This window comes from Bos grunniens, chromosome 24 (assembly GCF_055505025.1).
Source record: "Bos grunniens cultivar Pamir isolate PY7600 chromosome 24, Bosgru_T2T1.0, whole genome shotgun sequence".
In the NCBI taxonomy this organism is placed as follows: Eukaryota; Metazoa; Chordata; class Mammalia; order Artiodactyla; family Bovidae; genus Bos; species Bos grunniens.
In genome coordinates this window covers 58,279,572-58,306,295 of record NC_141188.1, presented here as the reverse complement: position 1 = coordinate 58,306,295, position 26,724 = coordinate 58,279,572, and the positions used below count along the sequence as shown (strand labels likewise).

Sequence of the window (26,724 nt, the reverse complement as noted above, 5' to 3'; positions counted from 1 at the left end):
TTTTTGTTTGTTTTTTTTTTTAGTTTTTAACTGACTTTTGCTGTACTGGGGTTATTGCTGTGCAGACTTTTCTCTAGTTGCGGCGAGCTGCGGCTGCTCTCCAGTTGCGATACACGGGCTTCTCTCTGCCGTGGCTTCCTTGCAGCAGACCATGGGCTCTGGGCTTGAGAGCACAGGCTCAGTAGTTGTGACGCACGGGCTTAGTTGCTCTGAGGCTTGTGGGATCTTCCCAGACCAGGGATTGAACCTGCATCTCTTGCACTGGCAGGCGGATTCTTCACCCCTGAGCCACCAGGGAAGCCCCTCAGTGAGCTTTTTATTCTTTCCTTGGCTATTAGAATAAATCTTTAGGGGGCACTCAGCTTTTGGAATCATGATTTCTGGTCATCTATTCTGCCTACGAAGAAGCCTGGCAAAGAGAGATCTTTAGAACTGCTGCAGGCTGCGCTCCTGCAAGCTATCCAGGACGTCGTGAGTTGCTGAAACAAATATTTAATTCTGGACAGAACGCTTCCCTAAAAGTTGGTAGAAGAATCCAGTACAGCCTCGCCTAACTTCCCACTAAAATCATCTTAAAGACCGATTAATAGAATAAAACATAGAACTCACCAAACTGAACACCAAGACTGCCATCAACTTGCAATGGGGGACATTTATGAGGAATTTTCACCTAAACACAAGGCTGATGGAACTGGGTAGGAAAAATAACACCTGAGTCCTCCAGCTGTTCAGGAACTCAAATTAAGCAGCGATCAGTCAACATGATGGGTGATGCCTTTTGAAACAGCCAGAGTGCTATCCACTCCCTTTTACTAATAGCTACTAGAGTTGAGAACTGCAATTCTCAGAAAACACCCAGGAAAAAAAATGAGGGTGGGTGGGTAGAAGAGGGGCATCAGTGGTGGCAGAGCAAACCCCAGGAGGTACAGTTTGCCAAGGGTGCTCCAGGTGAGAATAAGGACGAGAGGACGATCGGGCTCATGGCATACCAGGGTCTGGGGGTTCCTCAGATGGCAAAGAACCTGCCTGCCAATGCAGGAGACGTGGGTTTGATCCCTGGGACAGGAAGATTCCCTGGAGAAGGAAATGGTAACCCACTCCAGTATTCTGGCTTGGAGAATTCCATGGACAGAGGAGTCTGGTGGACTACAGTCCATAGGGTCACACAAGGTTGGACACGACTTAGTGACTCAACAACAATGACATATGGGGAACTGATGCACACACATCATTTGAGCAGCTTGTCAGCAGCCTAGGAATGGACACAGGTGATGAATCTATGTCAGTCCAGCAGAGCCAGATTACAAGAAAGCTAGTTAAATGGTAGGAGCTGCGTTAGGTGTATTAATTGGCAATTTACTGTAGGTCTACAAGGTTGAGCACACCAACATCCAGGAAAGAGGCTGGGAGGAAAACACACACCCTTTCTTAATTCCATCAGGCCTGACTGGGTCTTCTTCCTTTGAGAATGAATAAATAGGACAAAAAGAAAGAGATGGAAAATATTGGAAAACAGAAAAACAGAAGCTACCTGGAATCAGAGAAAACTCATCTGAAAATATCTTATAGAAGCTTAAAAGAACATTTTAGAGAATTATTTGGTATTTCAAGATGATGCAAAAGAGAGCTGGATTCTCTGAACCAGGATCAGAAAATAATTAAGAAGAAAATGAGACAGAACTCTATAAATAGTAGTATGTAAAAAAAAAAGTTAAGGAAAGAGGTGAGAAAGAAACTCTTGAAAGAAAATGAGAAATACATAGCATTGGAGGAAATGAAGAGCCAAACAGATGCCACACTTGTTAGGTTAGAATTTATGCAGTTCAGGCGGTCTTTCCTGCAGGGAAGCATTTTCAGTTATATGATGACTCAAAACGTGTATCTGTATACACTTTTTGACAGTTTGAAAAAAACTTTTAATTTTGTACTGGGCACAGCCGATCAACAATGTGTACTCTTTATGAAGGGAAACTGAAGACATACTTGGAATATGATCAAAATTAAAAGCTCGAGAACATGACATTTTGCTAAAAAGGACTGGCCAACAGGTCTGCGTGAATATAAATAGTCCTTCATGCAACCCCAACATCGAAAGGAGTATCATTACGTCAACAAACAGCACCTTTTTGGAAAGATTTTATGAATGAATCTTCAGGAACATAGAAGGGTCAATACCTCCTTTTACAGAAAGATTTCAATGATATTTAAAAAGAAATAATTCCATTATTAATGGTTTTCATCATTATGTAAATAGCAGAGTTTGACAAAAGGAAATTCCTCTAAAAAATTACCTTCCTCTAAAAAGTTATCTCCCTCTTGCAGAATTTAACGCAGATTCATAAGTGCAGTTAAAGGGGGTTGAATATATGTCAAATGATGAAAACCAAAACCAAATAACCATGCCTTTAAAAAAACCTAGAAGGAATATTTCAAAGTGTTAAGTTTCAGGTGAGGTCTGAAAGCACCAGTAAGATTCAGTATTAACACTGGAAAAGTAGCCAGTGCGATTAAATGAGAAAAAAACAAGGGGAATTTAGAAAGGAACGACGCTAGTATAATTGATAAAATAACAGAAGTCAGCATAAACTGAGTGCTCATGACTTGACAAGTGTTTTTGAAGTTGCATGAACTCAATTTTTAAGATCAACCTATGAGGTGGTTTACAATTAATTATCCTGAGTCACAGAGGATTAGGTAAATTATTTAAGGTTACACAGAAAAGTAATAGAGGTGGGATTCAAACTCGGGTAGTCAGATTCCAGACTCCTTGTCCCGAACAGCTACCCTATATTGCTTCTCTCGGCAGAAAGAGAACACTCATAATGATAAGTTAATATGATTTTTTTAACCTACAAAACATAAGAGCCTCAACACCCAAATTATTAGAACCAATAAGAAAGTTGAGTAAGGTGGTCAATTTTCAGATGAACATACAAACATCAATATGGATTATACATCCATAAAAAATCCAAGATAATACACTGGTAAACTACTAGAATTAATATGAGAATTTAGCAAGGCTCCTAGACTCAATATCCACAGACAAAAATCAACTGTATTTCTACAAAACACAACAAACAGAAAATGAAAAAGACACCATTTACAGTAGGATTAAAACATCAAGTACATAGAAATAAATCTAACAATAAGTATGCAAGAGTTTAGCAAAGAAAATGATATACTCTGTTAGAGAAATTAAAGCGTACTATAAATGAATTGTAAGACTCAATACTGTAAAAAATGTAATTCTCTCCATATTGATCTATAGATCCAACCAAATTTTTAGTAAAAATCTTAGCAGATTTCTCTTGTTCCCTTCCTGTCTTCTTTCTTTCCTTTCAGCTTTTTGGATTTAACAAGCTGATTCTAAAATCTAGGGGAGGATACAAAAAAATCAAAGAACAGTCAAGCTATTCTTGATGAAGAATAAGAATAGATGGGAGGACTTGCTATATTAACTATCAAGACCTCTAATAAGACTCTAATGGTGCAATAGCGGGAAAGGATATACAACGAGACCAGCGTAACAGCACAGAAAGCCTACAAACAGATCCACATCCGTACGGCTGTGCTGTGCTTAGTCCCTCAGTCACATCTGACTCTTTTCGACCACATGGACTGTAGCCCGCCAGGCTCTTCTGTTCATGGGGATTCTCCAGGCAACAATACTGGAGTGGGTAGCCATGCCTTCCTCCAGGGGATCTTCCCAACCCAGGGGTTGAACCCAGGTCTCCTGCATTGCAGGCAGGTTCATTACTATCTAAGCCACCAGGGAAGCCCACGAATACTAGAGTGGGTAGCCTATCCTTTCTCCAGGGGATCTTCCTGACCCGGGAATTGAACCAGGATCTCCTGCATTGCAGGCAGATTCTTCACCCGCTGAGCTACCAGGGAAGCCCCACATACACATGACACGGGATTTAATAAGACGGGCACTGCAGAACATGAGGAAAGGTGGTCTTTCTAATAATGGAGCTCGGGTAACTAGACAGGCATGGGGGCAGGGCTTGATTCCTGATCCCCTGCTTTATGTCATGCACACACAAAAAAGTTCTGTAGGAATCACAGAACTCAGTGTAAATGGCAAAACGATAAAGTTTTATAAAATAATATAGGGTAATATCTTAATAATCTCAAGAAAGATTTCTTAAACAAGACTTAAAAAATACTATAGCAAGGGAAAAAGACTGATGTATTACAGCACATTAAAATTGAGAGCTTCTGTATAATAAACGCCACAAATAAGAGAGGAAATAGACAGACACAGAGAGGGAGGGAGGGAGACAGCGTGCAAGGAGAGCCATGGATATTTTCAGCGCATGTGACTGACAAAAGGCCTGAATCCAGAATATATAGATATTAAGTCTTTTGGAAATCAACCAGAAAAAGGCAAACAGGAAAACAGGCAGAGACCTGAACCAGCACTTCACAGAAGAAGAAATCCAGATTTCCAACAATTATATAAAAATGTACTCAAAATGACTAGCAATCCAGGAATTATACACATAAAACACCCTTATATATCTACAAAATGGCTTAAATGAAAACCTCTCAATCTCAACTACTGGCAAGGAACATAGGAACACTCCCAGACCGCTGGTGGCAGTGTAAATTTATGTAACAGGTTAGAAAACTGTCTGGCAGGATCTGCCCATGTGCTCTGATGTGGAAATTCTGCTCCTAGAGAGACCACCTTGTTGCGGATGCTGTCACAGGCTGGCCTGTCCCCCGCTGGGTTTTTGAGGCTGCCATCCAAGGGACATGAGGACACGCAAACTTTTAATGAAAAAACGTGAGCAGCAGAGGTCTGAGAGTGAACCAGGCTCCCAGAGTCTAGCCCATGCTCAGCCACATAGCTGTTAAAACGGAGGAAAATCTTGTTTTTGTTATTACTTCCCAACTACGAGTTCTTTGGGTAGATTTCTCTGAGCACTCTCCTATCTCAGATTCCAGGACAGGCTCACAGAGATGCTCACCTCCCACCGGGAGCTCCGCCCCTCTGCTGCGCTGGACCCCTTCCAGAGGACCCGACCTCGGTGCATCCACAGGGCGGGGGCGAGGGTGCAGCTGCAGCCAGACCCCATCAGAGCCCGCCGGAGACGCGCCTGTGGATCAGAACTAATGGCATTAGGCGATCGCTCAGGGAATAGAGCTGCAATTACCCCTTGGATGCTTTCTCCAAGATGACCACATGCAGAACACCAAGAGGGGAGAGAGTAATGAATCACCCAGCGAATTAACTGGAAGCCGCTCTAATTAGTGTTATAATTTTTCATGAAAACACTAATGAATATGAAATAATGTGGCCATGAAACCGCTAGGACAATTAATGCTTCGGAGTAATTTGGGGTCAGGGAAGGATTCTACAGACTGTTTAAATAGACTTGCATGTTGAGAACTCAGTGGAAGCCCCTGGCTTCAAAATCTTCTATTAGCAGGTAAGTTTGTTACCTCAGGAAAAGCAAAGTGTCTGTGGGTTTTCTTCCTTCCTTTCTTTCTTTTTTTCATGTTAAGGCTCCTGGCTTTGGGAATAAAGATGATGCCATGAAGAGGACCTCTTCAGGATCAGGGGAACAAGAGAAAAAGGCAAGATTCGGCCATACCGAAACCAGAAAAGAAGAAACAGTACTTGGCACTTTTAGCCTCAGCGCTACCTGGATGTTGGAGAAAACAGCTTTCTGAAATGACTCCCAAACCTGCGATCATGAAGACAAGCCGAGCCTCGGTGGTGGAGCTGCAATTTTTATACGTACAATTGTACAATTCTAGCAAATGCAGAGTTTGTGCTCAACATGTACCACACTTACAGAATGGACCTTATCCCAAAATCAGTCAGTAAGGATGCCAATCAGAACGTACTGCATGCATAGCAGATTCCTGGGTTCTAAGCCCACACTTAGCAAAATGCTTATAATTGTTAAGAGTCTTAAAAGGACCTGGGGGTGGGGGAGAGAGGGAGTGTGGCAGGGTAACACTGCTGCGTGTCTGACCAGCTTGCAAGGGGAGCACCCAAAGACCAGTGTGGTGTCTGGCCATCTCTCTCATCACAGTTCCACCAGTGAAACTGACATACATTCTGCCCCTGTGAAACAGGTGATGATCCTGGGTGTGCAGGCAGTGCTAAATACTACAGCGTCTCATTTAACCAGCACACCAACTACCAAGTCAGCACCAACCTTGTCCCCATTCTACAGGGAAAGCAACTGAGGTTCCTCAAGGTTAATGACTTGAGTGAGCTCACACAGCTAGCTAAATGGTATAGCTGGCACTGGATCTGTCTAGCCCCAAAGCTCATGCTCTCAGTGACGACACCAAGCAACACTCCTGATATGTAAACACGATGGAAGAGTCGGTGACTCAGGCCAAACCTCCTGCTAATGTACAGAGAAGTTACCAAGGTAATATTAATCAACTAATAATAATGATGATGACAGCAACTGTATTAGCAAGCATTCACAATGGATCAGCAGTTTTAAGTATCTATATGCCTGAGCTAATTTAAGGCTCACAATAATCTTCTGATACACTCACTATTATTTGAGGCACAGAGACTGCTATAGGCTGAATGCTTGTGTTCCCCACCCCCACTGCCCAAATTCATTTGTTGAAATTCTAACCTCCAAAGCTGATGGTAGCAGTAGGTGGGGTCTCTGGGAGGTGCTTACGTCATGAGAGTGGGGCCCTTATGAACAGAACTCAGTTCAGTTCAGTCGCTCAGTCGTGTCCGACTCTTTGCGACCCCATGAATCGCAGCACGCCAGGCCTCCCTGTCCATCACCAACTCCCGGAGTTCACTCAGACTCACGTCCGTCGAGTCAGAATTAATGCCCTTCTAAAAGAGGCTCCACAGAGCTCCCTAACCCCTTCCCCCAGGTGAGGATACCATTAAGTCTGCAAGCTTGAAGACAGCCCTCACTAGACCGTGCTGGCATACTGATCTTCCAGCCTCCAGAACCATGAGCAATACATTTCTACTTCTGATACGCTATGCAGTCTGTGGCATTTTGGTACTGTGGACTAAGAGATAAACAAGATAAACTCTGAAAGCTTTGACGATTCTAATGAATTCTGAAATGTTTAAAGGTTAATTAACAATGCAACAAAAAGTACATCTTTGGAGCTGTTTTATTTTATTTTTTATACTAAAGCAGTGCCTATGGAATGTGAACGGCATGGTCGTGTCAGGGAGAGCCAGGATAAAAGATGACAAGGGTCTGTTTTTCTTGTATTCGGTGGTAGAGGGTGGAGTTGAGAGGTAAGGACTTTCTCCTGGGTTCTGCGTCCAAAGATGAAACACTGGGAATCATGCCTCATCCACTGGACGCATCCTCAGACAGTTCACCCTGTTTGTTTTCAAACGCCATCTGGAATTCTATCCACCTCTGTTGTGCAAACAAGACTTTTGTATGCCCTGGCTTCCCTCGTAGCTCAGCTGGTAAAAAATCCGCCTGCAATGCAGAAGACCCCAGTTCAATCCCTGGGTTGGGAAGATCCCTTGGAGAAGGGATAGACTACCCACTCCAGGATTCTTGGGCTTCCCTGATGGCTCAGATAGTAAAGAATCTGCCTGCAGTGTGGGAGACCTGGGTTCGAGGAGGATCCCAGGAGGGACCCCTCATACCTGGAGAAGGGTATGACAAGCCAGTCCAGTATTCTTGCCTGGAGAATCCCCATGGACAGAGGAGCCCGGCGAGCTACAGTCTAAAGAGCTGGACACAACTGAGTGACGAAGCACACACTCGTGCCCTAAAGGAGGAAAGCAGCCTAGGCTGGACTGTGAGCTTGTGAACAGGAGTACCAGAATTCCAGCTCATCCATGAAAGGAGTTACAGATTTTGTTCACAATGCTCAGAATCTGAATAAATCAGCCTAGCAAAAACCACAGACACGAAAACACAAGGACTTTTTGGAATGACAGGGTGAGCAAGTTCAGTAACCAGAGACGGCCTGTTATGAATAACAGGAGACTACATTTGCCTACAGGGTGTCATTTCTTCACCTCCACGGAAAGTAGAAGCACCGGGTATTGATTCATAGGATGCCATTTCATATGCACGCAGAACAAATCCAGCTAAACAAAGTTATCTGCCCAATGGAACTCGAAAATATTTCTCAATTGAATTTTAAACAGACCTCGATGTGAAGGAAATTTAATTAGGTGAGTAATATAGAACACAATGAAATGTCCATCAAAATTGCTTCCAAAGGTTTAAAATGTTTTCCTTTTCAGACAATGTAGTTAGAGCTGCTGAGATATCTGTGTTAGTAGCGTGTCTTGAAAAGTGGGCCTGGGAAATCAATGTGATCACCTCTCTGAATTACGTATGCACAAATGAGAGCAACTGAGACCCATATAAATCAGCTCAAGGAGCCCACTGTGCACCAGACCATTAGGGGACAGGCAGGGAAGAAGGAAAATGCAAATAAACACATTATCTGAGGCATACTCACTAATGGAAGGCATCTCTTAACACCCTCATTAAGGACCAAGGCAAAACCTGTCAAGTATTTTTAACACTGCTTCTGATTTTAAAAAATAAAAGCACACCAGAGGTAGAATCTCAGGTTAAAAAAAAAACAAAACCCAAAACAAAACAAACAAAAAAAAACCGTCAACAAGCCTCAGACATTGTGAGAGTCACAAATGAGTAAATCTCTAGATCTTTCTGATATCACCTCCAAACAGCCCCTATATTCATTGGCAAAATGAATCAAGGGCTTTCATTCTTTGGATTTTGTCCACTCAGAATAATGAACCTCTCGATTGGATGGCTTAACTTCTGTAGGCATTAGCTTTGGACTTGGTTCCTCAGATGTTTGGTGATTATTTCAGTGGGAAAAAAAACAGAAAAATTTAAAATGAAATCTTATAAAATACATGGAGAGCCCCATATGGTCATCTAGTGAGCCTGGAAGGGACGCCCTGCTAGGATGGCAGAGGTGACCCTAGGGATCCCCAGGATTTGCTGAGTGCCAACTATGTGTTAGGCACCGTGCCACACTCAAGGAAAGAGGAAGGAGAGGGATGCTTGGGTCCTGCCTGCTTCTATCCAGAGGGCAGGTCAGGCACAGCTATAGACAGACTTGAACATGGCTTCTAACAAGCTAGGCATAGCTTGCTATTTGTATGAAAGTTTGCTACTTTTTAATGTCTTTAACAGCCGCACTGGGTCTTTGCCACTGCCAGCGGACTTTCTCCAGGTGCAGAGAACAGGGGGCTACTCCACCTGGGGGCACGGGCTTCTCCTCGCTGTGGCTTCTCCTGTGGAGCACAGGATCTAGGTGTGCTCCTGGGCTCCGCAGATGTGGCTCAAGACCTAGCTGCCCCACAGCATGCGGGACTGCCCGGACCAAGGATCGAACCTGTGTCCCCTGCACCAGAAGGCAGATCCGTAACTGCTGGAACACCAGCAAAGCCCAATAACTGGTTTTGAAATATTTCCACATTTATTTTCCATTTGTTGTCCTTATCCCAACCATGGAAATGGCATACTCCAAGAATGGTAGTGAGCTAAAATATGTGGTAAGAGGTAGATGGCAACACACACACACACACACACACACACACCCCCCAAACCGCTCAAACTCCAACCCACACTTTCCTGAACCCAGGCACCCTGCTGTGACATCGTCTAGTGTCCCCTGCTCTGTCTGTAGGCTCAGTCACGTGACCTGCTTTTCCCCAGGGAATGTCACGGGGTGTGTCATTGCTGTGCCTTCCTCTTCGCCATTGCTGGGAGAATCCACCCAGGGTACACCAGAGGTCCCCGGAGGGGAAACATGGAGCAGAGCCAGTCACACATACACATGATCAAGCCAGCCAAACCACAGCTGCAAACCCAGCCGGGATCAGCCTAGGTCAGCTGAGCCCTACAGATATGTGAGGAAAAAAATGCTTAGTGCTTTTTTTAAATTCATTTTTTTATTGGAGTACAGTTGATCTATAATGTGTTTATTTCTGCTGTGCAGCAAAGTGGATCAGTTATACATAGACACAGATCCACTCTTTTTTAGATTCTCTTCGCATGTAGGTCATTACAGAGTACTGAGTTCCCTGTGCTACACTGTAGATTCTTATTAGTTATCTATTTTATACGCAGTAATGTGTATGTTAATCTCAATCTTCCAATTTACTCCTCCTCTCCCAAATATCATATGATATTGCTTATACATGGAATCTGAAAGAAAAAAGGTACAAATGAATCTACATACAAAACCGCAATAGAGTCACAGGTGTAGAAAACAAACTCATGGTTACCCAGGGGAAAGGCAGGGACGGAAAATGTTTATTGTTCAACGCCGCGAGTTTCGGGGTGGTTTGTTAGTTACTATTATGGCAATGGGTAACTGACACGTAGCACATTATAGATGTTCAATAAAATATGGACTTTATTTCTTTTCTCTCCTTCGCCCCAACATCCAAGGCCATCTTGTCCCTTAGGTCATCGTTCTAGGCAAGGGTTTCTGTGGAAAGTCCTGAAGACAGCTGATCAGCCTGCTACCTGACAAGTGGTTGTCCAGGCCGTGGTACCCCAACTAGAGGAGAGGACAGCCTCTGACTCAGGGCTCAAGGTGCTTCAGAGAGGCCTCAGAGCTGCCTCCTGCTCTGCCCAACCCCACCTGTCTCTGCCTCCGTGTCAGTGGAAAGCTGGTTTGTCCACCCAAAGCACACAAATGACGGTCACTTAGGCCAACTGCTTATCAAGCATATCTAATCACCACGCACCACTGACTGTGGCTCAGACCATGAACTCCTTATTGCCAAATTCAGACTTAAATTGAAGAAAGTAGGGAAAACCACTAGACCATTCAGGTATGACCTAAATCAAATCCCTTATGTTTATACAGTGGAAGTGAGAAATAGATTTAAGGGACTAGATCTGATAGATTGCCTGATGAACTATGGATGGAGGTTCTTGACATTGTACAGGGGACAGGGATCAAGTCCATCCCCATAGAAAAGAAATGCAAAAAAGCAAAATGGCTGTCTGGGGAGGCCTTACAAATAGCTGTGAAAAGAAGAGAAGTGAAAAACAAAGGAGAAAAGGAAAGACATAAGCATCTGAATGCAGAGTTCCAAAGAATAGCAAGGAGAGATAAGAAAGCCTTCCTCAGCGATCAATGCAAAGAAATAGAGGAAAACAACAGAATGGGAAAGACTAGAGATCTCTTCAAGAATATTAGAGATTCCAAGGGAACATTTCGTGCAAAGATGGGCTCAATAAAGGACAGAAATGATATGGACCTAACAGAAGCAGATGATATTAAGAAGAGGTGGCAAGAATACACAGAAGAACTGTACAAAAAAAGATCTTCATGACCCAGATAATCACGATGGTGTGATCACTCACCTAGAGCCAGACATCCTGGAATGTGAAGTCAAGTGGGCCTTAGAAAGCATCACTACGAACAAAGCTAGTGGAGGTGATGGAATTGCAGTTGAGCTATTTCAAATCCTGAAAGATGATGCTGTGAAAGTGCTGCACTCAATATGCCAGCAAATTTGGAAAACTCAGCAGTGGCCACAGGACTGGAAAAGGTCAGTTTTCATTCCAATCCCAAAGAAAGGCAATGCCAAAGAATGCTCAAACTACCGCACAATTGCACTCATCTCACATGCTAGTAAAGTTATGCTCAAAATTCTCCAAGCCAGGCTTCAGCAATACGTGAACTGTGAACTTCCAGATGTTCAAGCGGGTTTTAGAAAAGGCAGAGGAACCAGAGATCAAATTGCCAACATCCACTGGATCATGGAAAAAGCAAGAGAGTTCCAGAAAAACATCTATTTCTGCTTTATTGACTATGCCAAAGCCTTTGGCTGTGTGGATCACAATAAACTGTGGAAAATTCTGAAAGAGATGGGAATACCAGACCACCTGATCTGCCTCTTGAGAAATTTGTATGCAGGTCAGGAAGCAACAGTTAGAACTGGACATGGAACAACAGACTGGTTCCAAATAGGAAAAGGAGTATGTCAAGGCTGTATATTGTCAACCTGCTTATTTAACTTATATGCAGAGTACATCATGAGAAATGCTGGGCTGGAAGAAGCACAAGCTGGAATCAAGATTGCAGGGAGAAATCTCAATAACCTCAGATATGCAGATGACACCACCCTTATGGCAGAAAGTGAAGAGGAACTCAAAAGCCTCTTGATGAAAGTGAAAGAGGAGAGTGAAAAAGTTGGCTTAAAGCTCAACATTCAGAAAACAAAGTTCATGGCATCTGGTCCCATCACTTCATGGGAAATAGATGGGAAAACAGTGGAAACAGTGTCAGACTTTATTTTTTTGGGCTCCAAAATCACTGCAGATGGTGACTGAAGCCATGAAGTTAAAAGATGCTTACTCCTTGGAAGGAAAGTTATGACCAACCTAGATAGCATATTGAAAAGCAGAGACATTACTTTGCCAACAAAGGTCCATCTAGTCAAGGCAATGGTTTTTCCAGTGGTCATGTATGGATGTGAGAGTTGGACTGTGAAGAAAGCTGAGCACCAAAGAATTGATGCTTTTGAACTGTGGTGTTGGAGATGACTCTTGCAAGTCCCTTGGACTGCAAGGAGATCCAACTAGTCCATTCTAAAGGAGATCAGTCCTGGGTGTTCATTTGAAGAACTGATGCTGAAGCTGAAATTCCAGTACTTTGGCCACCTCATGCGAGGAGTTGACTCACTGGAAAAGACTCTGATGCTGGGAGGGATTGGGGGCAGGAGGAGAAGGGGACGACAGAGGATGAGATGGCTGGATGGCATCACCGACTTGATGGACATAAGTTTGAGTGAACTCCAGGAGATGGTGATGGACAGGGAGGCCTGGCGTGCTGCGATTCATGGGGTAGCAAAGAGTTGGACACGACTGAGCGACTGAACTGAACTGAACTGGATCACCATGCAGCACAGCAATGCATTCAATCAAAGGCATAAAACAAAGGTCGGGAATGTTTTAAACCTTCTGCTCACATATGCATAGTTTTCATAGTTTGTTACTCGTGTAATATGAACATCAAAATGTAACTGCAAAAGGAAAAAAATATCTCCAGGCAACATATAGTTTCCACAGAAGATACACAGCAAATTACCTTAGTTTCAGTTTATCACCAAAGTTGACACAATGTAATCACTCGATTCTGTAGGGATATTACAGAGAGAAGTGAGGATTTATCCACTCAAATCTTAAAATTCCAGTAAAATCAAGGTGAAAAAAAGCTAGTTTTTCCCTCATGCATAATTACTTAGTTCAGTATTGTGATGGTAGAACCATATATATCCCTGAATACCTCTGAACAACTAGGTTTCAAAGATCTCAGGTAACTTTATGTACTTCTCTGCCAAAGATCAGGAAATGAGAAAGAAAAAGGATAAACTTATAAAAGTGCTGATCCCTAGCTTTTTTTCCTTTTTAAAATCACCACCTTTCTTAGCCTGTGCCAGGCCTCAGTTGCGGCATGCAGGACCTTTAGCGGCCCCGTGGGAACTCTCAGTGCAGCTTGTTCCCCTAGTTCCCCGACCAGGGACTGAATCCCGCTCCCTGCGTGGGAAGCGTGGGATTGCCCAGTCTCCGGACCACTGGGCAAGTCCCTGGCTTTTTTCTTTACAGGTAAATTTAAGTCAATAACAATCTAAGAATTTACAGTATATTAAGTAATGGCCATTTAAACGCAAACTTGGCCTACAGATAACCAAAATGACTTGGAAGAGGAAAATAGTCCTCCTGATTTGCTGATGTGTTTGCAGGCTCAAATATTCTCAAATGGGTAACATTTTCAGCTTTGTGTGGAAGCAGAACCACCTTTGTTATTTACAAGACATCGTGAGCACTGTTTCCTCTACACAGGAATCTATTTTTAATTATGTAAGCAAGTATTTCAAGGATTAAAATATTAACAAAATAGAATACTCCTTTTCAAAGAGCAGAGGCTAGAAAAGAATGCCGGATATAAGCAGACATACAAAACCAATTTCCCCCACCCTCCAACTGAGTGACGGAAATTAGGAGAATCCATTAAAATAGGCAGGAATGCATCAAAATGACTCATTTGAAAAGAAATGACTACTGTGTGTTCCGCCATGGGCCAGCACCTGTGGGAGACACGGGCGTATGGCTTCTCCCCTCCAGAGCCATAGGGAAGGGATACAGAGAGATATAGAGAGTGTTGTAAGACTCCAGCTAAGAAGCTGCTTCGTAGTTTGGAAGAGATGACTACAACCAGAGTTGAGCAAACGGAAAAAAAACAATGGGCTGGAGTTTGTTGTGAACGTTCGGAGTTGGAGGACCCGAGGTGGCCAGGAAGGATGGGGAGGGTCTGGAGAGGAACAGATGAGATGTGACACCCCAGGAAGGAGGAAGAGAGGGTGCGGAGACACGGATGCGGTGAAGAGGGCAGTGTGTGGGCAGGGCGGCAAGAACCACCTGTTCAGCAGGTTCCCTTGGCAGACTCGTCCACCGTAACACGGGTCCCTGTATAGTGCTTAGCGATCAGTACTGCACATCCCTCCCCTCGGTGGCGATAGTCTAAAACTTTCTATAGGATTTAACCCCACTTTAAGATTCCCTTTAAAACTCATACACACCTATAGTAACTGAGCTCAGGAGGAAATGTCATTAATGAGAACTTGATACCATGAAACATGAAATACTGCTTCCAAACAATGTACCAATACTGATGATTCTTTTTCAAATGCCATCTACTAACTTGGGAGGGTAAAATGGGCAGAAACAGCATCATATAAAGGCATTCATTAATTTATTCACAGGTGTTTACTAGCTGCCTGTCATATGCTATATCCAATCTTCGGTCTCGTAGAACTTACAGTCTGTGGGGGGGAGGCCAGTGACAAGTAAGCAGGTCATACCTATCTGTGTTCTATGTGAAACGGGAGGGGTGGTCCAAGAAGATCTCAATTTAGGAGACCAGAGGAAACTTCCTAGAGGCAAGGACGTTTAAGCCGCCAAGATGTGAAGTTGAGTTGAGTTAGTTGAGTGAGGGAAGAAGTGTTCTAGGCTAAAGGAATGGCCTGGCGTGTCTGGGGCACAGAGTGAATGGGTGCGTTGAAGGGAGATGAGACTGGAGGTGGGCAGGGGTCAGTCTGTCTGGAATCAGTCTATCTGGAATCAGGACCAGTCTATCTGGTCCTGGAATCTGGACCTTCACCAATGGGCAAAGGGAGCTAACAAAGAGTCTTAAACAGCGGTGTACTGTGGTCAGATGTGGGTTCCAGAAAAACCACTCTGGCTTAAGGCTGGAAAATGGACAGGATAAGGTTAAGTCTGGAGGTGAAGAGACCAGCTTAGAGGTTGTTGAAATCGGTGATGCCTCCAACAGTGACTGACGCTGAAGCTCCAATATTTCAGCCACCTGATGTGAAGAGCCGCCTTGCTGGAAAAGACGCTGATGCTGGGAATGATTAAGGGCAGGAGGAGAAGCAGGTGGCAGAGGATGAGATGTTTAGATGGCATCACTGACTCAATGGACATGAATCTGAACAAACTCTGGGAGATAGTGAAGAACAGGGAAGGCTGACGTGCTGCAGTCCACGGGTCTCAAAGAGTCAGACCTAACTCAGCGACTGAATAACCACCACCAAGGGCAGTAGTGGAGGGGATGGGGGCAGATATTTAGGAGGTATGATCCACGTGGCCAGTATGGCTAACTTGGGGGAAAAGGAAAGAATTTTGAGTTAACTTCCTGGTTCCTGGCTTGAGATTCTGTGTACAAGATGATGCTACTGAGAGAGAGAGACTCATATTTGGTGATGAGGGGCAGGGGTTAAGAAAAATGAGTTTACTTTGAGATAGACTGAGTTTGAGGACACTCAGGCAAAGATGTCCAGATGCAAAAGGAAATAGAGACCTGCAACTCAGAGGAGATATCAGGGCTGGAAAGAGACCTAGAAGTCCTCAGCAAAGAGAGAAGACAACCTGATGGATGCCCTCTTCCGGGGTGAGTATGTTGAGTGAAAATAAAATAGCCTAGGCCTGAATGATGGGCAGAGTCCACAAAGGAGGCTGAGAAGGAGCCAGAGCTCCAAAAAGGAAAGTAAAAGAGTACAGTGTTTCAGAAGTCAAGGGCAGAGTGGTCAGGAGACTGTCACAGGCCACGGAGAGGCCAAGGGAAGAACTGAGAAGTAGACACTAGGTTTAGCTACAAAGACCTCAACAGCGACGCCGGTAAGAGTGGGCTTAGTAAACAGGAGTGGCCAGAACAAGACAGTGAAGGGCAGACTGAAGGGCAAGTCAGAAGCACACGCTGAGCTATAGCAGCTCTTCCCAGAAGTGAAGGGAGGGAAGAGCCCGAGTTAGAACAGGGGTCAGAGGAGCATTAAAAAAAAAAGATAAGCAAGTTTGGAACATAAAAATTCGGATGGGAAAAAGCTAATGAGGTGGGGGGCAGGGAGGAAGGAGAGGGTGGGATGCAGGAAGACAGTAACATGGAAACCCATAGGACCATACGCAGAATAGACAGGCTGCTGCGTGACTCGGGAGCTCCAACGGGCTCTGTAACAGCCCAGAGGGGCCGGGTGGGGAGGGAGGCGGGGGAGGGGCAAGAGGGAGCGGACACAGGTGAGCCTGTGGCTGATTCATGCTGATGTGTGGCAGAAACCAATACTGTGCCAATTATCCTTCAATTAAAGGTGAATAAATAAAGTTAATGAGGAAGAGGTTCTATGCACAGGAAGGGATCGGGTCCTGAGAAGACAAGAGAGGCAGGGGCCCAGAATGAGGGGAAGGAATGGGTTTTCTTGTTTTCCTCTTCACTTTTTAAATTATGAAACTATGACAACACATTCACAGGAGACTTAGAAGAGACAGGAAAAAGTTACATATAGTTCCAATATATGTTCCAATTATTTTTTAAGTAGATAATATTAAGATTTTTAGTTGGAAGTTTCAATATCAAACTCTCAAAAACTAATAGAATCAATATACAGAGAAGTAGAAGGATATTGTATACCTGAGAAGCACTATGAATCAGAGGAAGTGGTTTTTTTTCCTTTTGTCTTTTTAAAAAATATTTATTTTTAATTGATTGATGATTGGTTTACAATATTGGTTTGATTTCCATCATGCATCAACATGAATTAACCCCAGGTGTACATACGTCCCCTCCCCGCTGAACCTCCCTCCCACCTCCCACCTCCTGCCCATTCCCACCTTCTAGGCTACTCCAGAGGCCCTGTGTGAGCTCCCCGAGTCACACAGCATGTTCCCACTGGTGTCTGTTTACACAGGCTGGTGCACACGCATCCCCGATGCTCTCGCCATGGGTCTCACCCTCCCTCTTCCTCCCCCTCTGTGTCCGTAAGTCTCTTCTCCGTGTCTATGTCGCCACAGCTGCCGTGTGAATACACCCATCAGTACCGTCCTTCCAGAGTCCATATACGTGTGCTAGTATACGCTATTTATTTTTCTCTGACTCACTTCAGTCTGTGTAATAGGCTCTAGGTTCATCCACCTCATTACAGTGGACTCACATGTGTTCCTTTTTATGGCTGAGTAGTGAGAAATCCAGAGAAGGCGACGGCACCCACCCCAGTGCTCCTGCCTGGAGAATCCCAGGGACGGAGGAGCCTGGTGGGCTGCAGTCCACGGGGTCGCTAAGAGTCGGACATGACTGAGCGACTTCACTTTCACTTTTTAGTTTCATGCATTGGAGAAGGAAATGGCACCCCACCCCAGTGCTCCTGCCTGGAGAATCCCATGGACGGAGGAGCCTGGTGGGCTGCAGTCCACGGGGTCGCTAAGAGTCGGACATGACTGAGCAACTTCACTTTCACTTTTTAGTTTCATGCATTGGAGAAGGCAATGGCACCCCACTCCAGTGCTCCTGCCTGGAGAATCCCATGGACGGAGGAGCCTGGTGGGCTGCAGTCCACGGGGTCACTACAAGTGGGACATGACTGAGCGACTTCACTTTCACTTTTTAGTTTCATGCATTGGAGAAGGAAATGGCAACCCACTCTAGTATTCTTGCCTGGAGAATCCCAGGGACGGGGGAGCCTGGTGGGCTGCCGTCTATGGGGTCGCACAGAGTCGGACACGACTGAAGTGACTTAGCAGCAGCAGCAGCAGTGAGAAATTGGCTTTCAAAAGGAAGAATGTCTCTTCCTTTTCAGAAGAATGGAAATAAAAAGGGGATCAGAAGGGTTAAACATCAAGAGTGGACTAAAGAATTCACTTTCATGCCTTGAACATGAACTGATATAAACTCTGATATATGTTAGGAGGCATCTGAATCCAAGATTTTTTTAAAAAATCCTTTAGATTTGTGTATCTATCACTCTTTCAGAAAAGCAAAAAGTTCTTTTACTTTTTTTTTAAAGTATTTGGAGTCAAAGAAGACTACAGGAGAGGTCTTGTTTACACTGCAGTCTTATCAAAATAGAATATCTTTTAAAAACCACACTGAGTTCACTAGAAAGGAAATGCATTTAGTATAAGCCGGGGTGGAGTGGACAGACTTATTTTAATAAGATGCAGTGATGCATATAAAACAGACTAAAAAAAATGACTTTCCTTACTGTCAAATCCACGTTTTACTGGAAAAGGTTTTGGTAGTGTAACCCAGCAACTACTAGGAAACGCAGGTCTGCAGATTTGAGGACCACATGACGTGAAGAAACTGCTTTAATCATTGTTTATCAAATAGATTTACAACCAGCTCTTAGATCTAATTCAAATGTGTTCCTGCTCATTTACAGAGCAAAATTTCAGACGCAGAAAATGATTTTTTTCCCAACGCTGAGACTGAATGCTCTACCAGGTTTGTTTTGCTTGGGGTGGATTTTCTTCCCTTCATCCAAGTCACTTGGAATTTAAAGATGAATTGTCACAGAGAAGAAAATCTCATTTATCATACCCCTGAGTTTCTTTTAAAGGGGATACACTTGTCTGTTCCTATGCACCACCTTCCTGAGAACCACTTTAGCAATATATTAGGCTTGAACTCAAGTTCCCTGATATGCAGCAAAAGTTTTACATTTTCATTAGCTTTGGGAAGTCAAGGGCCATTTTACTAGAACTCTAAAGAGATGGGGTCGTGCCTAATCACAGACCAAAAGGACCCACCTGCCTCCTTTCTCTGGACTAAAAGATGCAAATAAAGTGGAGCAACTGACTGAAAACGGCCAGAGGCAGGGGTCAAAGCCTAACGTCAGCTCTCACCGTGGCCAGGGCCATGAGGACGGAAGTGGTGGAGAGGTCCCTCTTAAAGACTGCCCCATCAAGGAATAATCTCAAGAACTCCAACCTGCCTCACTGGAGGCAGTCAGGCAACATGACTGCTGACATGATGTGAAAATCTTGGTTAATATAATGAAAACTGTGTTTGCAAAAATCACGTGGTGGGGGAAATCCTTTTTTGTGCACTTGTGTTTGGGGCAACCAGACGATAAGCCTTGAAAGGAAACTCTAAATCTGAAATACCATGTTGAGAATAGCAGTCAGTGCCTGCAGAAGCCAGTTCAATTCTCCCCCAACACACAGAGGTAACGCTCTTCCTCTCCGAAAGGAAGGCATCCTTCAGCATCTCTGATCCTCACGCCATCATCTCTCTCCCTTTATTACCCTGACCTCACACAGAGAACCGAAGCCGCAGGCTAGAGAGGACAATCGGAGGCCTTGTTCAGACTCGGGCTCCCAGATCAGAGAGCTGGAGCTGCTGATCAGGGAGGGCCCCACCCGGACCTAACCCTGCAGAGGATCCGTGCCCCTTCTCTGGGCTGAGATGTAAGTTTGCTCTGCTCAGCGCACGCTGCTCTTGGGGCGCTCCGTGGCGCTGTTCGTGGTGCTGAAGTCTGAGCCTGGGGCGGGCAGGCGGCAACCCACCCACCGGCGCTCCGCTGTCAGGGCAGGGGCGGCGGGCCGGATCAAGGGGCGGCGAGCCTGGAAACAGCTGCTGCCCACAGAGCCTCAGCCAGCACCCCAATCTGGTTCCAGGTGTAGCTCGGTGGCTTACTTCTTTGCAACTGCAAAATGGCTGGTTCACTTCTTCTCTTCCCAGGGGATTTTCGAGAGCCCACCTTCTGGCTCATTGACCTGGCATGTCTTTCCTGATGCCCTCTCTGCACACACTGATTCTCTCTCACCCACCTCTCCCCGGTACAATATTTTGCCTTTGCAGAGCACGTTATAGTTGGCACAGTGCTCACTGGCACCATCAACTGAGCCATTTCTCTTACACACATAACATTCCTCTTCTCTCCCAAGAAGAGGGGCAGAGAAAGCAAATATATATATTTGCTTTCTCTGCCCCTCTTCTCCTCCCAAGCACTTTCCAACTAAGCAGGAGACTGTTAATTCAATGTGCAGGGTGGGCGAATCATCTTACCCATCACAGCAAAACTGACAATTTCTCCTTAGCAACTTATTAGAACAGGCAGAGGTTAGAGTTCCAAGGGACCAGGAAAAAGCCCTCTAAGAAATTCCTAGGAAAATATGGGTAGTGGTCGGGAGGGTGGGGAATGGAGACACAGATACTAGGAACAAAGTGAAGCAAAGAGTGTGGCCCTTTGGGGCGCAAGGCTTACTGCAGTTAGGAGACTCCCAGCAGGTGGCGCTCTAGCTCAAGGTGCTCTTGGTAGAAGCCTTGACTGTGCTCCTGGCTCCACCTCAAACCTTCTTTCTGTTAACAACCCCCTCCCCCGCCCAGGTTTGGAGCTCTGTCTTCTTGATTCAAGCACTTATCCAGACTATATTCCTGCTAAAAAGCACCGTTTGCACAATTCTATTTACTGTAACACACAATGAGGAAGGGAACATAAATAAGAGGTCAAGGGAGGATTTTTTTCCTTCCGTGTGTGTTTGATGGGTCTCAGATCAAAACTGTGTAATCATCAGTAACATGATTCAGCAATTGGGAAATGCAAACAAGTTGTGCAAGTGCTTGTTCTGGGCAGGGCCCTGGAGGAGCCCACAGGGCTGGACCGAGCTTGAAGAGGGCCATGCCAGCAAGGACACCTCCTCCCTCCCACCAGGGCAGAGCTGGCTGTGCCTACAGCCTGACTGGCGTGACCTTTGGCTTTTGCGACACACACGCGGCTGGGCCGGGGTTAATGGCACTTTGCAGGGAGCTCCAATTGAGTAAACAAAAAATGCCTTGCCCTGTTCTAATGGAGCGCATTATTCTGAGGCCTGAGCCTTCATCCAGGCCGCTGCAGCTGCTCTGCAGGTCAGTGCTACCAATAAAGCAATTAGCCAATGAGAAAACTCTTCTTCCCTAAGGGGGACTTGGGGGGGCTTTGTTGCCATTGCTGTGCTTTTGCTTTGGGTTTTTAAACAAGCAATCCAAGTTGATCTGAGCCTCTTACATCAGACTCCAGGATGAAGACAGTGAAACTGTGTGTTTGCCGAGTGTGATATTTTAAGGAACTGGTCTCTTGTTCAACACAGGCTGGAGAGCTCACAGCTTCCTGTTCAATTAACCTGAACCATAGCTGAACTCTGCCCTTTGAACTCACTCAGCAGATAAATACATTAGCTCACCTAAGGAATCATTAATATTTTCCAATCACATAAAACAAACATGAATGTCTGAACTCAACCCAATAGAGAGCCAATTATGTATACCGCATAGCACATGTTGGAAAAAAAATCACAAATGGATGTTATTTACAGAACAAAAAGGGTCAAGGAAGAAATAAAACAGATCATGCCCACAGTTCTGGAAACAAAGGGGACTTTCATTTTCATCTCTGTAAACATGAGGGGTACCAAGCAATACTTAAGCAATTCCTGTTCCATCTACACTGCTCTAGAAGAAAAAGTGGTTCCTTACTCCTGGTCTGGTTTCTACCCCCTTCCATCAGAAGGCTCCAAGCCCTCTCTTCGAAAGTGACTTCAGTGCTCATGCTCAGATACAGAGTCCAAAACATTGCATATCTGGGGACAAATTTTATTCCCAATCTGCTACAAATGAACCAAAAGAATTTCTGTGAAAGTTTTACTGCCTTTAAGGGAACCAGTTTTAATGAAGCAAGCTAGCTTCTTGATTGAAATAATTTCACAGTAGGAAGTGATGTTCCCATGATGTTAGTCTAGCACCTAAACAGATTTTGTTTTGGGGGGAGAGAGGAGGGGAGGGGAGGGGAGGGGAGAGAAGGGAAGGGAGAGGGAGAGGAGACGCGTTAAATGCATCTATTTTGTTCTTATCCCTGCGTGTCATCTCAGAAGAATGAGTAAAGCATCCCCAACCGAGTCATTATGTGTTTCAGTTTGATTCAGTTTCACTTCCCACCATTCTGCCTCGTGACTCCTCCCCTCCCACCCCCTTTCCATTTCTGTTTGGCTTGGAGTGTGGGCTTAATGCCCAGCTAGCCTAGATGAGGACACTTAAAGGAATATCACAAGCGCGAAGGGTAAATCTATTGAACGAGGGTCTTTAACTATGTGGTTTCCTTAAAGGGAAAGGTTGGATCAATAGGATCAATATGAAAGGTTTCCCTGGCCCTGCATAAAAGGGTAAGGGCTTCTCTTTTCACTGGTTTAACTTTACTCTCTGACAAATGCAAATCAATGGATCTGTGTTTACAACAGATTCCCTAACAGACCCAACTTGGGTACAGCCCAGAGCCTCGCTCTGGGGGGTGGGGCATCCGGGCTTGTTCTGGGGGATGCTCCAGGCCCTGGAGGCGGGGTGGGCTTGCTGCCCACTGGGATCCTGCGGCTACTGCCCGTGGTCTCTCCAAAGAAAACAGACAGAAATGGAGCAATGGAGCACCCGATTCTTCCAAAGATGCCTCAACGCAAACACAAAGCCGAAATTCCTAGGAGCCCATCAACCTACTATTAACTGGTCGTACCAATACAGATCTGGCAGGTTGACTACACAGAAGAAGCTGGAGTGGGATACTTACAATTGCAGCAGCCCATATATTTCAGTTTCTAGAATGTTCCTTCCATCCTTTCTCAGGTGGTAACTGGCTCTCGTAGCTATTACAAGGCAAACCACCGAAAAACTATGGGTTCTCTTCCCCGTCAATTTTACCTTTCCCTTTAAAAATGTGATGCTTTCCGGAGATGACATGACTTCAAGTCAATGCCGGTTACAGAGAAATTATTTTTCTTCCTGCAGGAGAAAGTATATGTATATTTGATTACGCGAGCCAAAGTCCAATGCTGATTAAATTATGTTGGAGGTGTGCTTCCAACCCAAACAAAGTCTGCTTTCTACAGAAGAGTAATGGATCTTCAGATGGTGAGAGGGGCACCAAGGTGGAACACAGCGCCTCCCCTCCCTCTGGGACAGTTTGCGTGGGACGGCTTTCCTAACAAATGTCCACAGCTCTGAGGAATCCTCCCCACACCGAGACTAGCCCTGTCTGCACAGCCCACGCTGGGCCCATCCACGCCCTGCTGTGCATCCGATGGGCTCAGTCACCCAATCGGGCCCCTGCCCCTCCTCCCCTGCCTGCATCCATTTCTCAGAGCCTTAGCCTGGAGATCTGGGGATCATAGAGCTTTCCCCAAAGGCACTGACGTGCATTAGGGGGATGGACGGGGTGCTGGGGGGTCCCCAGCCCACGTGTACAGGCTCCATACCTGACAGCATGAAGATCCTTCTTGGAATCCCTCATAACAGCCTCCCCCCACCAGGAAAAGCAATTTTCCCAGGTCAGGAAAAGCTGGGGCCTCTGAGCAGGCCGGGGGTGAGGACAGTCCAGGGTCTGTAGATGAAGGTTCAGGCCCCAGGCTCCTCACCATTCACCCTTCTCCCCAGGGCCCTTTATCCAGACGGTAATCGCTATTTATTCCCTCCTCGGTTCCCTTCCTCTGGCAGGAACCCAGAAATGGAATCTCTCTGCTTTTCCTCTGAGGTTTCCATTCCTCCAGGGACGCCCGACACGACGCCACTTCTCCTCCAGACAGTTTCTGCCAACACCAGCCTCCGCAACAGTGAGAACCCTGCAACCCCCTTCCCCTGATCTTTCCTTAGAAGAACAGGTTCTAAAGCCCAGAAAACTAAGGCTCACCCTAAAGCGAGGTTGTGGAATGGAGGCAGAGGCAGCCTCGTTTTCCCCTCTAGGTTCCGGCCTGGAGCTCCAGGAGGTAAACCCTGCCCTGGGCCCCCTGCGATGTCTGGGCAGACCCGTGTCTCTAGGGAGAAGTGGGCCCACTCTCCTCCTGGAGACACAGAGCACCTGGGGGGCTCCGTGTCCCTTCGTTCCACCCTCACCATTCCCCAGGAATCCAGCCCTGTTTGAGGATTCTAGGAGTGGATTGAAGATTCTAGGATGGGGGTGACGAGAGATGAAGAGTCCACTCTCCAAAAGCCTGCTCACCTCTCCAAACCGAGGGCCCTTCCCCTGGGGCTTATGGGGAGGGGCCAGAGGCCAGCCTCACCAGGGGGAACCACTAACCCTAACCCTTTTCGGTTTCTGTATCCAATCACCTGAAGTGATTCACATCCATTTTCAGAAGAGGGGCTAGGCATCAAGGAACCGTTTGAAAGCCCTCTTCTTTAAGGAAACCCATTGGTGGGAAGATGACCCCGTCTCTGGGGAGAACAGAAAGAAAGAACTGCTTCCCCTTGGCCGACCCTCAAGGCAGAAAAATACCAGATTTGTTTTTGTCCTCTCTCCTTTCCTTGCTCCTTCTTCTCATCTCGTTCTTGGAGAAGGAAGGAAAACACTCCTTTCTTCCAGGCTGAAACTTTCTCTTGAAGGGAAAGCTTTCGTTTTTCTCAAATTGGAGAACTTACAATTAAAAAAAAAACCTGAGCGATTTAGTTCTGATCTCACCTGCACCACTGCCCCAACTTTCTCTTTCTTTCCTTCACCCACCTTGGTGTTCCTTCTGGAAAAGTCAACCACTGGGCCAAGACGGGAAAGGTTGGCAGAGTGGAAGTCTCCCTGAGGAACAGCTTTGAAGTTCTTTCTGTTTCCCCATCAAGGTAGACGGCTCAGAGAAAACTTTCCTACCAGGGGGCCAGGCCTGAGTCCGGGGTCCCAGAAGGAAAGCTCGCCCCAGTCTCCGGGAGACTGGCAGTCCCCCGGGGCTGTTTTTTCTCATCATCCTGCCCCCAGCCAGGGAAGAAACAAGATTCTTCCCTCGTTGACCCAATTAGCCCAGAGCAGAGCAGACAATACCGAGGGCTGACGCCTAGGCCACTGTCACTGCGGCCTCGTTTAATTGTCCAAATAATGCGTCGGTGGGAAAGTGTGCGACTGGGAACATTTAACTCGAACGTTCTTCCCTAAGGAAGACAAATCAGGATGGGGGCGGATCAGGAAGCTGCGAGGTTGGCAGGCAGCTTTAGAGACCTCGTTTCTAACGTTCAGCTCGGAGTATCCCGTGTAACGAGGGGTGACCAGATTTCCCGGGTGGTTTCGACGGAGGAGAGAAGTTGCCTGGGCCCTGCTGGATCCGATGCGGGCTGCGCGGGGCGGAGGCGAAGGCCCCCGAAGCGCGGGACGGGGAGGCCTCGCGTCCCGTGCGAGCCCTTCGGGGACACCCGCAGCCCGGGGAGCGCGGGGACGGGGCCAGAGGCCGGCAGCCCGGCGACAGACGAGACCAAGGGTAGGAAGCGCTGGCTGGGGCAGCCGCCAGACCCGAGAGCCCGAATGGAGCTGGCGAGGCGGCGCGGCGGGAGCGCCGGGGAGCCAGGCCGCTGGTGTGCGCTCTGCTGGGAAGAGGGCGCCCGTCGGGTTTACTGGAAACGCGCCGGATCGGATTCCGGATCAATGAAATCTGGGTCCACACGTTTACGTTCTCGTTGCCAGCATTAATGCTCTTTTAATCTTCTAAACATTATCAGCATCGATCTCCCTCCATATACACATTTGTTTGAGAAAAGTGACATACCCGCACGGCGCAAAGCCTGGAAGGAAAATAAAGGCGCCGCCTCTGGCATCCAGGGCGCGCGGCGGCGGCGCGCGTGGGTTCACTGCTCTCCGCCGCTCCCGCCCACCCCAAAGCAAATTAGGAAGGTGTTCTCGAGGCCACCGGGGACTTGACCAAGATAGGATGGCAGCGAGCTTTCCAATTATTCACCCGGCCAGCCGGCACAAGAGAACACCGTATGTGGCGTACCGACAAGGGAGGCAAAACCGTCAGGAAAAACGCGCTGGGACCGACTGGGAGTCAGCGAGGGAGGGGGAAGGTCTCTGCGAATGGGTCCCTGTCCCCACCCCGAGGCTCACCCCTAGGCTCAGCGTGGCCTCAGGAAGACCCCTCGGTCGGCCCACTGGCCCGCTGCGGGAGACATTCCGGTGGGTTGGGTGAGGGCTCTCCACTGGAACAGAGTTGGCTCCAGATCGGCCGCCTGGAGCGGGCTAGGTGCCTGTCTGACGTGGGGACGGGAGACAGGATCCCTGCCGGCCGCCTTGGGAGTCCAGCTCACAGGAGGCCAACCGGCTGGGAGAGTCGTCTGGGGGCTCTGCTGTGTCTCTCGCTCTGTCTTCCAGCTGTCGGAGGAAACCAACTCCCGCCATGGGGACCTCGATTTTCCTCCAGGAGGTGCCCCTCCACTGTCTTGCTTGCGTTCTCTCCGTATCTCCTGGTTCGTGTTTGTGCTTGGTTCAGAGGCCTCTTAGGCTCAAAGCCAGAGAGAGTTTGTGCTGGAAGCCCCTGGGGAGTTGGTCCCCGCGTTCTTAAATCTCTTCCTCGGTTAATAAAAACTGCCCTGCAGGAGTCAACCCTGGACACCGCCGAGGAGGCCCAACCTGGTGTGGTCCCAAACAGTTTCCACTGTGGCCACCCTTTATGAAAGGAGTCCTGCACTTGGAAC

The 26,724-nt window shown here is 46.5% G+C and overlaps 1 protein-coding gene across 5 annotated transcripts in view; it reads right to left on the bottom strand.

Annotated features, from left to right (window-relative positions):
• Positions 1 to 26,724, bottom strand: part of ONECUT2 (one cut homeobox 2) — a 57,773-nt gene that overhangs the window by 25,939 nt on the left and 5,110 nt on the right. The window contains exon 2 of one of the 5 annotated variants that reach the window (XR_015153563.1): positions 22,984 to 23,064. The exons of 3 other annotated variants lie outside the window; for them this stretch is intronic. Coding sequence is in view for 1 of the 2 variants with exons in the window: in XM_086372463.1 (XP_086228589.1) it covers positions 7,429 to 7,448 (20 nt within the window). In the remaining variant the exon portion in view is untranslated. Of the gene's footprint in view, positions 1 to 7,103; positions 7,449 to 22,983; positions 23,065 to 26,724 lie in introns of those variants that run through there. One more of the 5 variants, XM_086372463.1, reaches the window with a different exon arrangement.